Source organism: Mobula birostris, chromosome 10 (assembly GCF_030028105.1).
Source record: "Mobula birostris isolate sMobBir1 chromosome 10, sMobBir1.hap1, whole genome shotgun sequence".
In the NCBI taxonomy this organism is placed as follows: Eukaryota; Metazoa; Chordata; class Chondrichthyes; order Myliobatiformes; family Myliobatidae; genus Mobula; species Mobula birostris.
In genome coordinates this window covers 73,939,120-73,954,058 of record NC_092379.1, presented here as the reverse complement: position 1 = coordinate 73,954,058, position 14,939 = coordinate 73,939,120, and the positions used below count along the sequence as shown (strand labels likewise).

Here is a 14,939-nt window from a genome sequence, read left to right as displayed (position 1 = left end):
ATAGTACATTTTTGAAAACAAACCAACGGATAGCAAATCAACCCCCTCTGTGTACTGTACGTAATAAAAGTGTTTTTTCTGATTACTTTCTGGTACTTCATGTCTCTGAATAGTTCATTAATCGCATTAGCTTAGACAATAACACAATTACTATATGTCACCAGGGACAGTTTCACCAGTTCCCTGTCTGGGTACAGAGTTGAGTGGTTAATTACTCAAGATATCATACAATATTACACATTGTAGAAAGAGCAAATAGAAATGATTAAATTAAAAGAACGCCAAACACTAACATGTTTTTAATTGTTTAGTCTTCTTGATTGTCCTTTCTCATCTTCTTTCATCTGCATGTCCCTAAATTAGCAGTAATAATGATCATTCTTCTGAATTCCTTAGATGCAAAAAAAAATCCTGCAATCACATTGGATGCTGTTGGTACTCTCCCCCCCCCCCCCCCCAGGGTCTAAACAATTTTTAGGTAATGATTTACCTCCAGTTGCTACACAGAAATAATGAACAATCACTTTGAAGCAAACAACAGAAGATGAAAAATAATAGTTGAACTAGTGGGATAAATAATACCAGTTTTATGCCTTCCTGTTCTCCCCTACTGAAACAATACAAACCGAGTTATGCCTCAACACAAGTTAAAATCTTCACCAGACTCAAGTACAGCTTCTACCCCACAGCCTGTATCCAATTCTTTTTTTTTTTAAATATAATTTTTATTAAGTTTTCAAAAAGAATACATGGAAAGATAAAATCTACCCTCCCCCCCTCCCCTTAACCCTCCCCCCCCATACATAGTCCTACCTAAAAAAGAAAAGAAAGAAAAAAAACCACCTGGGTATTGGAAGGTTTCCACATGCTCCATGGGATTCAAAATAAATTTAGTATTCTTATTCGTCAGTTTCCCCAAGGGACCAAGATCTTTATCGGAGCAACTAAATATGCCATCCTATCTTTTGTAAATAAGGGTGCCAAATATTCAAAAATGTTTCATATTTATCTCTTAAATTATAAGTAATTTTTTCGAGTGGAATAGAACTAGCCATTTCATTATTCCAACGATTCATACTTAAATACCAATCAGATTTCCAAGTAACTGCTATAGTCTTCTTAGCTACTGCCAATGCAATTTTTATAAATTCTTTCTGATATTTATTCAATTTAAGTTTCGGTTTTATCCCTTCAATATCACCTAGTAGAAATAATACAGGGTTATGTGGAAGTTGAGTTCCAGTAATTTGTTCCAATAAGACTCTTAAATTTATCCAAAAGGGTTGAATTTTAAAACAAGACCAAGTAGAATGTAAGAAAGTACCAATTTCTTGATTACACCGAAAGCATTTATCGGATAGGTTTGAATTTAATCTATTTATTTTTTGTGGTGTAATATATAATTGGTGTAAAAAATTATATTGTACTAATCTAAGTCGAAAATTTATTGTTTTTGTCATACTGTCAAGACAGTCTTGACCAATTTGTTTCATCAATATTAATATTCAGATCCGTTTCCCATTTTTGTTTTGACTTATGGATTCCTTGTTTAATTGTCTGTTTCTGAATCAAATTATATATACAAGAAATAAATTTTTTAATTTTCCCTTTGAATTAAACTTTCAATTTCATTAGGTTTTGGCAAAAACATTGTTTGACCCAGCTTGCCTTTTAAGTAAGCCTTTAATTGAAAGTAACAAAAGAAAGTGTTATTTGATATTTTATATTTATCCTTTAGTTGTTCAAATGACATCAATATACCTCATTCATAACAGTCTCCTACAAATCTAATCCATTTTTGGTACCAATTATATAAAAGTTGATTGTCCATTGTAAACGGAATAAGTCTGTTTTGGAACAAAGGTCTCCTTGCTAATCAAGATTTCTGTATTTCATTATCAACATTTATCTTATTCCATAGATCAATCAAATGTTTTAATATAGGAGATTCCTTCTTTTCCCATATCCATTTAGATTCCCATTTATATATAAAATCTTCAGGTCTATTTTCTCCTATCTTGTCTAATTCTATTTTAATCCATGCTGGTTTTCGATCAACGAAGAAAGATGTAATAAATCTAAGTTGATTGGCTTTATTATAATTCTTAAAGTTTGGAAGTTGTAACCCTCCTAACTCAAATTTACATGTCAATTTTTCCAATGATATTCTTGACATCTTACCTTTCCAAAGAAATTTTCTCACACATTTATTTAACTCTTGAAAAAACTTCTGTGGCAATTGTATTGGTAATGTTTGAAACAAATACTGTAATCTAGGAAATATATTCATTTTTACAACATTGACTCTACCTACTAATGTTATTGGTAGTATCATCCATTTGTCAAGATCTTCTTGAATTTTTTTCAATAGTGGTAAATAATTAAATTTATATAAATTCTTTACATCATTATCAAGTCTTATACCTAAGTACTTTATACCATTTACCGGCCATCTAAATTGGGTTGCTAATCGACATTGGCTATAGTCTCCTTTAGTAAGAGGTAAAATTTCACTTTTATCCCAATTTATTTTATAACCTGATACCTTCCCATATTCATCCAATCTAGAAGATAATTTATGTAATGAATGTTGTGGGTTTGTTAAGTAAATCAAAGCATCATCAGCAAAAAGATTAATTTTATATTCCTCCTGATTAACTCTAAAACCCATAATATCTAGATCAATTCTGATTAGTTCTGTTAATGGCTCTATCGCCAGTACAAATAAAGCAGGTGATAATGGACAACCTTGTCTAGTTGACCTTTTTAACTGGAATGGTGTTGAAATTTGAGAATTTGTCACTACTTTAGCATTAGGGTTAGTATTTAAAGTTTTAATCCAATTTATAAAAGATATCCCTATCCCATATTTTTCTAATACTTTAAATAAAAAATCCCATTCCAATCTATCAAATGCTTTTTCTGCATCCAAGGCTACTACTATACTCTTCTCCTCCCTTTTTTGTGCCAAATGAATTATACTGAGTAGCCGAGTTACATTATCTGCCAATTGTCTATTTTTAATAAATCCTGTTTGATCCATATGTATTAATTTTGGTAAATATTTAGATAATCTATTCGATAAAATTGTTGCTATTATTTTATAATCCGTATTCAATAAAGAAATAGGCCTGTATGATGTTGGTTTTATAGGATCTCTGTCTTTTTTTGGCAATACTATTACAATCGCTGTTGAGAAAGATTCTGGGAGTTTATGTATTTTTTCTGCTTGACGTATTAGCTCCATAAAGGGAGGAAATTTTTTTTTACCCTGGTAGAAATTTTTCTACCCTGACACAAGTTATGAACTTTTGAAGAGAAGGAAGAAATTTAATCCAGTGAAAAAAATCCTATGGGATCACGGTTATCAATTTATATTGCGTTATCCTGCAACCTTGAAGATTTTTTTGGCTGGTGCAGAAAAAAAAAGATTTTTTGATGATTACCGGAAAGCGGAGCAGTTTGTGCGAGATTCTCTGAATATTCACCAGATACAAGAACAAACCCAGGGCAGCGAGATGGATTGAAGATCAAGACTGGGTCAAAGAATGGACTTGTTGGATTTTTAAAGGCGGATGAATATATGAGGGAGGGGAAGAAAGGTTAAAATTTGAGGAATACTAGTTGGGAATAGTAACATTAATTTTTTTATTATATATATATATAAAAATATAATTTTTTTTGTTACGGGGGAGCTGGAAGAAGCACTGATCAATTGCTACGCTAATCATGTGTGCAAGCGTGGCTTTAGCCACGACCCGCAAAATGGAGGGGGGGGGGTAGTGTTGTGTATCCTTTCATTCACAACATTAGTGGGGGGGTATTTTGTTTTTTCTTTTTTTTTTGTATCTTATCTATCCTTTATTTTTTTCTTTTTGCCTGGATGATTGGGAGGGAAACACATAGCAACATGGTGAAGTTCAAAGAGATTCCCCAAGGAACTATGAGAGTTGAGAAGATAAGTAATGTTTTAGATTGGAGTAACTTTGTTAAGAATAATGACTAACCTATTGAATTTTTTGAGTTTTAGTGTTAATGGGCTTAATGGACCAGTGAAAAGAAAAAGAATCTTAACACATATTAAGAAAATGAAGATAGATTTAGCCTTCTTACAGGAAACGCATTTAACAGAAACAGAACATCAGAAATTAAAGAGAGATTGGGTGGGTAGTGTTGTTGCAGCTTCATTTAATTCAAAAGCAAGGAGAGTAGCAATTTTGATCAATAAAACGTTACCAATTAGAATACAAAATGTAATAACTGATTCTGCGGGGAGATATGTGATTATACATTGTCAACTTTTTTCTGAATTATGGACTTTTATGAATATTTATGCACCAAATGAAAATGATGTAAAATTCATACAAGAAGCTTCTTTGAATTTGGCTGATGCACATGAAAAAATATTAATAGGAGGAGATTTTAATTTTTTCCTAGACGCAGTCTTAGATAGATCAACTAAGACTGTTACAAAATCGAAGGTAGTAAATCTAACTTTATCATTGATGAAGGATTTAAATTTGATTGATATATGGAGAAGAATCAATCCTAAAGAAAGAGACTATTCGTTCTATTCCCATAGACATAAAACTTACTCAAGGATAGATTTTTTTCTATTATCAATGCATATTCAACACAGTGAAAAATATGGAATATAAAGCAAGAATATTGTCAGATCACTCTCCTTTATTAGTGACAATAATAATGACTGATAAGGAAGAAGTGGCTTATAGATGGGGATTTAATTCAACATTATTAAAACGTCAAGATTTTTGTGATTTTATGAAAAAGCAGATCCAATTTTTTTTGGATACAAATTCTCATTCAGTGGACGATAAATTTATATTATGGAATGCGATGAAAGCATATTTGAGGGGCCAGATAATAAGTTATAAGTCTAAAATCAAGAAAGAATATATGGCAGAACTAGATCAATTGGAAAAAGAGATTACAAAATTAGAAAAAGAATCTCAAAGATATATGTCAGAAGAAAAACGAAGGCAACTTGTCAATAAGAAGTTAGAATGTAATACGCTTCAGACATATAGAATGGAAAAAGCAATCATAAGAACTAAGCAAAGGTATTATGAGTTAGGTGAGAGAGCACATAAAATTCTTGCTTGGCAGTTGAAAACAGAACAAGCTTCCAAAACAATAAATGCAATTAGAACAAGTGCAAATAAAATAACTTATAAACCTTTAGAAATAAATGAAACCTTTAAAAGTTTCTATTCTGAATTATATCAATCAGAATCACAAAATGATGTTAATGAGATAGAAAGGTTTTTATCACAAGTAACTCTTCCAAAATTGAATTCGGAAGAACAGAAGGGATTAGATATGCCTTTTACATTAAAAGAGGTTTAAGCAGCTTTAGGATCACTCCAAAGTAATACATCTCCAGGAGAAGATGGTTTTCCACCAGAATTTTATAAAAAGTTTAAAGGTTTATTATTTCCTGTATCCAATTCTTGAATGGACCTCTCATATGCTAAAAGATGTAAACTTTATCTCGCAATTGTCATGTGGAGGCGCTTACATTTTATTAATCTACTAAACTTTTTCAAAAGTATATTCTATATTTTGTTTTTCACTGAATTTCAGCAAATGACAAGTTGACAGGGCAACTGGAATTTATTAATGCTGACTGATTATTGTTGGACACTTAAGTGAAAATCCCCACACACTTAAGTACAAATGAAAATCAACAAGACACTTTTAGCTTAGTTGAACTTTGCACAGTGTCAGCACTGTTATGCAGGTGAACACATCATATTCAATAAAAGTTCATTTCTCCTTTCTCCAAATTCCTTTGTGATACAAGTACTCTGAAATTATATTTGTATTCAGTTTGAAGTGGTCTATTTAAAACAAAAACAACTCTGAGGAAGCAATATTCTCAAAAAAAATTTGGCTGTTCAGTGTATTTGAGCAATATTTTAAATTTATTGTTTTATAAAGCATTCTTCATTGTTAACATAATGCATTGCAAGATGGCACAAGTCATCACACCACCACATGATAGGAACACACCTCGCTCAAAGTAAAAAATGAAACATACACAATTTCTCTCTCCTCCGTGCCTTTGCTTTAAGTTAGTTTTTGTGTTTTGGAATTACAAAACAAAACAGTGGTGATGACCAAGTTTTAAAGAACCCTGCAACGACTACCTACCTGTTGAAATGCAGTGAGAAACTGTTGAGTTAAAAAAAAACATCACAGCATGTGCTTCCTCAGTGAAGGACACATTCATGTTTAAAAAACAGAAAATAACAAGTTCATGGGTTCATAAACAGTGACTACCAGATGATAATGATAATAATAATAAATTTTTAAAAATGGAAACAGAACTGGATGGCTACATCAGAAGGATAGATGCATTCGATTGCACAAGAGCTAACTGGATTTTGTATACTGAATGAATTAAGCAGTATTTTAAAGCAAATGGAATAGCCAAAGAGAAATGAGTGCCAAGTTTGCTCAATGCATTGGGTTTTAAAGCATATAATTTGCTTAGAACATTGACTACTTCAACCAAACCAGCCAAAATGAGCTTTGCTGATATCGTGAAAGTAATGAAGGAAAATTTAGAAGCAAAACCATTGTTGACCGCAGAATAATTTCATCAATGGAATCAAACAGAAGGGGAGTCCATTTCATTGTAGGTGGCTGAATTGAAATAGTTGTCTGAGCTTTGTCAGTACAGTGATAAGCTTAATGATGCACTGAGCGATCAGTAGTTTGTGGAATCTTTTAAGAAATCATTCAAGAATGGCTCCCAGAGAAGCACAACTTACATTTAAAAAGGAGCAGTTGAAAGAGCTGTATCAATGGAAACAGCAAATAGACACAATTGAATTCCAGTGAGTGTGATCAAAATTGTAGCCTCTAAACAGAAATCGGCCTGGAAGAACAAACTGTGTTACTGCTAGGGCAGGGGCTCACATACGCTAGACCAACGCATGTTTAAAGGTGAGACTTGCAGAAAATGCAACAAGGTAGGTCATGCATATACAAAGAGCATGTTGGGCAGACAAAAATAAATGGTCTGCAAGATGAAAGAAAAAAAGTCAAATTGCAGTTTTGAAAAAGAGAACTAATCTGCATGTTATTGATTGAAAAACATCTGATAATAATGAGTGATTCAGGACTATGTGCCTAGAGATTTACAATGTGAAAACTAACAGACAAGCAATATGGCTTACACCAGAAGTGAATGGCAAATTAATTAAAATAGAATTGGACACAGGCTCAGCTGTTTAGGTCACTTCACAAAAGGAGTTTGAACAAAGATACTGAACTGAAGCCTGCAGATATCTAACTAAGAACTTATACCGGAGAATAGATAACTCCTGTGGGAATGACATTCATAACAGTGAAATACAACAACAAGCCACATAGGGCATGTTATGTGGTTAAAAACAGGAGGACCCTTATAATGGGGCCATGATTGGTTAAGATAACTACAATTTGATTGGAGACCTATCCACCATTTACACACCACATCCCCTGCAATAGTCAACTGAAAGCGAATTAAGAAAGTTAGTGGATGATGCCACAGCAGTGTTCAAGGATAGCACTGGAAAACTCAAACATATCAAAGGGAAAATAGTGTTAAATGAAAATGCCACACCCAAGTGTTACACAGCCCGCCTGTTCCGTATACCATCCATGACAAAGTAGTTAGTAACCTAGATTGCTGGGAGGCTGAAGGAATTCTTTCCAAGGTTGAGTGGAGCCCTTGGGCAACACCAGTGGTTTCCATAGCCAAGAAGAATGGGTCTATCATGATCTATGTTGATTTTAAGGTCACCATCAATCCAGTACTGAAAGTGGATCAATATCCTCAGCCCAGGATAGAGGATCTCTTTGCAAACCTCTCTGGAGGAAAACACTTCAGTGAAGTGGACTTAGCTGAGGCCTACCTACAGATAGAGATGGAAGAAGAGTCCAAAATGTTTCTGACCATAAGTATTCACAAAAGGCTTTATCGTTATAATAGGCTTATTTCTGGAGTAGCATCTGCCCCTGTACCTACGCTCTGGCAGAAAGTTCTGGAGCAGATGTTGCAAGGTTGCTCACGCACTCAATGTTACCTGGACAACATGAATGTTACTAGTAAGGATGACAAGGACCATCTCCAAAATCTCAAGATAGTGTTAAAAAGATTAGAAAATTATGGGCTCAGAGCATGACACAACAAATGTGAATTACTTTAACCAAGCATCACTTACTGTGGTCACACTATTGATGCACAAGAATTTACAAAAGTGTGCTGAGAAAATTCAAGCAGTGGTGGATGCCACAAGACCAAAGCACATGTTACATTTGTGGTTCCTCTGAGAATTTATCAATTACTAGAATAGGTTCCTGCCAAACCTAGCTACTCTGATCCATTCCTTGAACTCATCACTACAGATCAGGAAGAAATGACAATGGACAAAACAGTGTATGGTGGCTTTCAAAAAGATGAAAGAAATGGTGACATCAGACACTGTACTCACACACTATGTTCCACATCATCCAGTGAAGCTTGCCTGTGACCCCTCACCTTATGGCATAGGTGAAGTCATGTCACATGCTATGATAGATGGAAGTGAACGCCCCAAAGTCTTTGCATCATGTTCCCTTATCGCTGCAGAGAAATATTATGCACAGATTGACAGAAAGACCTTGAGTCTGGTTTGGGTGTAAAACTTTTCAACCTGTACTTGTATGGGAGAAGGTTTACCCTTGTTACTAATTACCAACCACTGGTGTCCATTTTCAATCCACAGAAGGGTGCTATATACTGACAGCAGCTGCACAAATTCAGAGATGGGCTCTGTTTCCTGGAGGACACAATTACAAGATTGAATTCAAGATTGCAAGTTATCATTGAAATGTTGATGGATCGCCCCCTTTACCTTGGAAAAGGAAACACCTGAAAAATTTACAAAAGAGGACACTCCTCTTGAATGTATTCTCTCAACACAAATCGAAATTACTGGAAGTGCCAGCAAAACAATGCAACCAAAGGTATTCAGACAGTTCATGAAACTACCTCTTTTGCTTCTTTCAAATATGATTCTACTACTAAGCTAAGTGTGATTGGAACCTGCGATTTACATTTTGATGACATGCTTTTGTGCCAACTGAGGATCTGGCACTTTGTTATCTCCGAGGGCGTTTGGTGAGCGATGGAGTGGAGTGTGCGGCCTGGGAGGCCAAGAAATCTGGTAACCGGGTGAGAGCCCGTGATCGACTCCACTTCTCGCCGATTAAGCCATCAAACAAGATTGAAATCACGATAACGAGAGTGGAAGGTGAGCAGGTGTTCAGCGCTGTCTGCCTGTGTGTGATTGGTCTCTCTCTCTTCCCCCTCTGTCTGCTGCTGCCAGAGCAAGGTGCCTGAGCTTGATCGGTCTCTCTCTGCCTCTTGCTTGCTGTTGCCAGAGGATGGTGCCGCAGTCTTCAGCAAGGTTTATCTGACACTGCTTGTGGATTGGACTCTGTAGTTCATGTTATATTTGTTTCTGGTTACTCCCCTTTTTATTGCTATTTTATGGGACTGTCTGCAGCCTGCAGTCAACAAGCAACACAGCACTAAACTGAACAGAACATTCCTAGACAGTTTCAAGAACTCTGTAAAAATTTCTTTGTTTTTTGCTTGTATTTTGCCCTTTGTGTGATCTGTTCTTTTTTTAATTTGTTGGATGTTAGACGTTTTCTTTGAACTGGTTCCATGGTCTTTCTTTGTTTTGTGGCTGCCTGCGGGAAGATGAACTTCAGGGTTCTATATTGTATAGATACTTTGATACTAAATGTACTTTGACTTTGAAAATCTTCCTATTATGGTAGAGATAACCCACAGGGAAACAAAAACAGAATCCACACTGTCTCAGGTCGACATGGCCACTCAAGATGGCTGTATGTGCAGCATGAACTCCAGTTGGCTCATTTTGACCAACGCTGAGATGAACTTGTCCTTGATGGGCATTGCCTTATGTGGGGATTGACAGTCACTGCACTGTCCAAGCTGAAAGCTGAAGTGTTGGAGGAGCTACTTGCCAGTAACCTTGGTGTGGTCAAAATGAGAGTGTCGGCTCAAAGCCTTGTCAGGTGACCTGGAATAGATCAGCAGATCGAGCAACTTGCTATGCACTATCCCGATGCCAACAGGTCCGGAAGAGGCTATGGGCAGCTCCATCGTGTAATACACCGTGCCATCGCATCTCTTGTCCAAAAGCAATTTTAATTTGGAAAAAAAGATAACTCGCCATCATATTTATTATTCTTGTATAAAGATATTTATATACCAAACAGTACTTATTTGCTTTTAAAAAAGTCATTGTCTCTTTACCTGGAATACACTGGATGTGACCGTCATCTGTTCTGATTGTGAATGCCTCGCCCGGGTTAACCTGGACCAATATTACCTGAAAATGCAGGTTGGATCAGGGCAGAGAATTAGTGTAATATTTTAAATATATAAATGATTGCTAAATCTCATCTTCGAACTTTTACAGCACACACAATTATCATTGGTAACACAAATATACTGCAAGTGTCAAAGTTTTATTCAATTGCAAAACTAAAGTCACTGTTCAGGATAATATTTTCATTACTATTACGTTTGTTCAGTGCACCAGCACAAAAGTCCCGTCTACTGGGAAGCTGTAATCTCTGCCCTCCCACAGGTTTTTGAGAACTGGACTAGCTTCAGCAGGCATCAAGGCACTGGAAAAATATGCCGAGCAAAATTTCAGAAAAGCAGGACCTCAGGCGGGAGGTGCAGGAGTCTCGGGTCTCAAGCCACCAGGCTCAGGAACAATTGTTGTCCTGCGGCCATTAGGCTTCTGGACGGGCCTCACTCACCTTGGTACTGAATGGGCTCACTTTTGGGGACTCTGCAGTTTGTGTTCCATGTGTTTTTTGTTTACATTTTTACTATTTGTGTGACTTGTCCTCTTTTGCACATTGGATGTGTGGTGGTCTTTATTGTGCGAGGCTTCTCGTGGATTCTACTGTGGTTCTTTGTTTTGCGGGTGCCTGCATGAAGGTGAGTATCAAGGTCGTCTATGGTATACATATTTTGAGAATAAATTTGAACTCTCAAATGCTAGTCATCTCTCGGTTACGCCCAGTACCACACACTTGTAAGAGTAGAATGGAAAGACAGAACAGATGAATGTATGGCTGAGGAACTGATGCAGTGTACAGGGTTCAGCATCTTGGTTTACTGGAACCTCTTCAAAGGAAAAGGCATCCTGTACACGAGGCAGAAGTTGCATATTAACTGGAGCTGAACTAACAATGTGGTCAGTAGGTTTGCTAGTGCTGCTTCGGGGGATTTAAATTAGTTAGACTGAGGGACCACCAGAATACTTTGTCAGAAAGTGGAGGGGTTAAGAGGAAAGCAGATGTTGTGACCAGTAAGAACAGACAGGAGCTAGGTAATAGACACAATGGCGTGTATGTATTTTACTGCTGGGATTATTACAGGTATGGGGAGTGTGGATCAGTACAGGGAACTACGATGCTGTGGTCATAATTGAGACTTGGTCAAAAGAGGGACAAGAATAGATGCTTAATCATTGCAGGGTTTCGATGTTTTAGAAAAGATAGAAATGGAGGTAAATGAGGACTGGGAATAAGGCTATTTTTCAGGGAGAATATCATAGCTGCACTGAGAGGGGGCTTAATGATGGGTTCATCCATTGAATCTATATGGAAAGAAATGAAAAGCATGCGAAGTGCAATCAAGGGTTGGAGAAGGAATCTGATAGGAGAGGAGAAAGGGAAGAAGGAGTGAATCCAGGGAAAAGTAATAGGCAGGCGAGAAAAAAAAAGTTGAAAAGTTACAGAATGGCGAATAGAGGAAGGGAGAAGAGGTGGAAATTTGCTCACTGGAAGGAGGAATTGATATTTATGCCATCAGGCTGGAGGCTACCCAGACAGAATATAAAGTGTTGCTCCTCCACCCTGAGGGTGGTCACAAGAAGAGGCCGTGGATCAACATGTTAGAACATGTTGTAATGAATAAATTAATGTTCTAACTGCACAAAAAAAGCCAAGTTGACATATTCTGGAATAAACATTGGCACAATTTCCCTTATATTTAGATGAAATTAAGCTTTCAAATTTGAAAATGAAGGAATCAAACGCCATATGCATTACTTTTAGTTTGGCACGTACCTGTTGTCCACTATCCCCGTTGACCATATGAGGCAGAAACGGGACTTCATTTATTACTGCTGCTTCGAGTGGAGGCTGTTCTGCCATTGTCACCGGAACGTTCATTCACTGACCACAATATCTTTGCTCTCCCTGTCAACAAGATACGCTATTAATACTTGTCACCCACACATATGTGAAGCCAGTAATGAAGTTTTCTATTCAGTACATCTCCAAATCAGCAAGTGGGTGCCACTGTTTTATTAACACATGATACAAAATTTAGAATTGCATAAACTATAAATAGACAACAGATTTTTAATAACACACACAAAATGCTGGTGGCACTCAGCAGGTCAGGCAGCATTTATGGAGAGGAATAAACAGCCAATGTTTTGCTCCGAGGTGTTTTGGGAGGTAAAGTGATAGGCTGGGAGGAGATAGGCGGAAGGGGTAGAAGGGCTGAAGAATGAATCAGATAGGAGAGTACAACTGACCATGGGAGAAAGAGGAGGAGATGAATCAGAGCAATATAATGGGTAGGTGAGGAAAAGAGAAGGGATAAGAGGGAAGTCAGAATGGGGAATGGAAAAAGAGAGGAGAGGGGATAAATAAAGAGAAGATAGAGAAATCAGTGTCCATACCATCAGGGTGGAGCCTCACAGACTGAATGTGTGATGTTGCTCCTCCAACCTGAGAGCGGCTTCATTGAGACCGTAGAGGCGGCCATAGACTGACATGTCAGAATGGGAATAGAAAGTCTATCGAAATGGAAACCGCACCGGACACACTGAATACAATTGATGATCCCGACAAACTTGCTAGTGAAATGTTGCCCCATCTGGGAGGACTGTTTGGGGCCTTGAATGGTGGCGAGGGATGAGGTAAATGGGCAATTCTAGTACTTGTCCCACTTACAGGGACTCGCATTCAAGGACTCTTCACGTCATGTTCTCAATATTTATTGTTTATTTATTGATTATTATTATTCCTTTTGCATTTGCGGTTTGTTGTCTTTTGCACATCCTGTTGGGTGCAATCTTTCATTGATTCCATCATGATTCTTGCACTTACTGAGTGTGACTGTAACAAAACGTATCTCTGAATTGTATATGGTGACATATATGTACTTTGATAATAAATTTACTTTGAACTTTGTAGGGATAAGTGCCAGGAGGAAGATCAATGGGGAGAGATGAATGGACCAGGTAGTCAAGTAGAGAGCAAACCCTGCGTAAAGTGGGGAATGGAGTGAGGGAACAATGTGTCTACAGGCAGGATCCTGTTGAAGATGGTGGAGGTTATGGAGAATGATACGTTGCATACAGAGGCTTGTGGGGTGGTAAGGAGGAGAACCCTTTCTCTGTTATGGCAGCAGGGGAATAGGGCGAGGGCGAATGTGCAGGAAATGGACGAGATGTGGCGAGGGCAGCATGAATGGTGGCAGATTAGAAACCCCATTCTTTGAGGGAGGACATCCCAGATGTTCTTGAATGAAAAGCCTCATCCTGAGAACACATGCGGCAGAGATGGAGGAACCAAGAAAAAAAGAACAGCATTTTTACAAGTGAAAGGGTGGGAAAAGGTATAGTCTAGATAGTTGTGAGAGTCAGTAGGTTTATAAAATATATCAGTAGAAAGTCCATCTCCAGCGATGGAGACACTGAGATCAAGAAATGGGAGAGAGGGGTCAGAGATGGGCCATGCAAATTTGAGGGCAGGGTGGAAGTTTGATGCAAAGTTGATGAAATTGATGAGTTCAGCATAGGTTTAGGGTTTCCTGGTTGTCACCCATTTTAAAATCGACTTCTCATCTCCATTCCACATGTTGGTCCATGGCCTCCCATACAGTCACAATGATGTCATTTGCAGCAACACCTCATATTCCATCTGGGTAGCCTCCAACATGACGGCAGGAGCATCAATTTCTCTCACTTCTGGCAACTTTTGTTCCCTCCTCATCCCTTTTCTCTTTTTCCATTCCTCATTCTGGCTCCCTTTTTACCCCTTCTCTTCTCAAGTGCCCATCACCTCCCGTTGGTGCCCTCCTCCTTTTTTTCTCCCATGCTCAACTGTCCTTTCCTAACAGATTGCTTCTTTTTCTACCCATTACCTCTTCCACCCATCAGCTCCCAGCTTCTCACTTCATCACCCGTCCCCCACCCACACACCTTCCCGTCACCTGCTAGCTTGTACTCCTTCCCCTTCAACTTCTTATTCTGGTTCCTTCCCCATTCCTTTCCAAGTCCTGTTGATAGACCTTATTCCGAAACACTGACCATTTATTCCCCTCCATAGATGCTGCCTAACCTGCTGAGTTTCTCCAGCATTCTGTGTATGTATTGCTCTGGATTTCAAGCATCTGCAGAGTCCTTGTGTTTTAGGATTTTCATAGACTCTAGTTTTCAAGATTGATGATGGAAGTTTTTCCAAACTTCTCAAATTCAATGGCCAAACATCCTTATTTTCATAACAGTAATACCGTCAGGACTACCCTAAATATCCACCCTTTATTGATTATTCAATACCAATTACTTTCCTGACATTAGTCCTAAAATACTATTACGAAGCCACATCTCACCTTACTCTTGAGGTTTAATATGCATGGTTGTTAGATTTACTTTTGCAGATCACTAGGCCATTAGGTTTTATTTACTCTTCAGTCTCATTTCTTAGCAGCTACAGACCAACCCGGTGGTATTTTTATGATTCACCCTCAGGGTTGAAATGTATCAGAAATCAGACTACTGATTGGGACCATATTATTTAGCATACAACAAACA

General features: G+C 37.5%; 1 protein-coding gene across 5 annotated transcripts in view; it reads right to left on the bottom strand.

The window, feature by feature from the left end:
- LOC140204117 (fibronectin type-III domain-containing protein 3A-like) overlaps positions 1-14,939 on the bottom strand; it is a 153,620-nt gene that overhangs the window by 91,425 nt on the left and 47,256 nt on the right. For 4 of the 5 annotated variants that reach the window (XM_072270479.1, XM_072270482.1, XM_072270483.1 and 1 more), the window contains exons 2-3: positions 12,178-12,309; positions 10,343-10,418 (exon numbers count right to left, since the gene is read on the bottom strand). In XM_072270479.1, the coding sequence (XP_072126580.1) occupies positions 10,343-10,418; positions 12,178-12,282 (181 nt within the window). In that variant the 5' untranslated portion in view covers positions 12,283-12,309. Of the gene's footprint in view, positions 1-10,342; positions 10,419-12,177; positions 12,310-14,939 lie in introns of those variants that run through there. The other variant, XM_072270480.1, reaches the window with a different exon arrangement.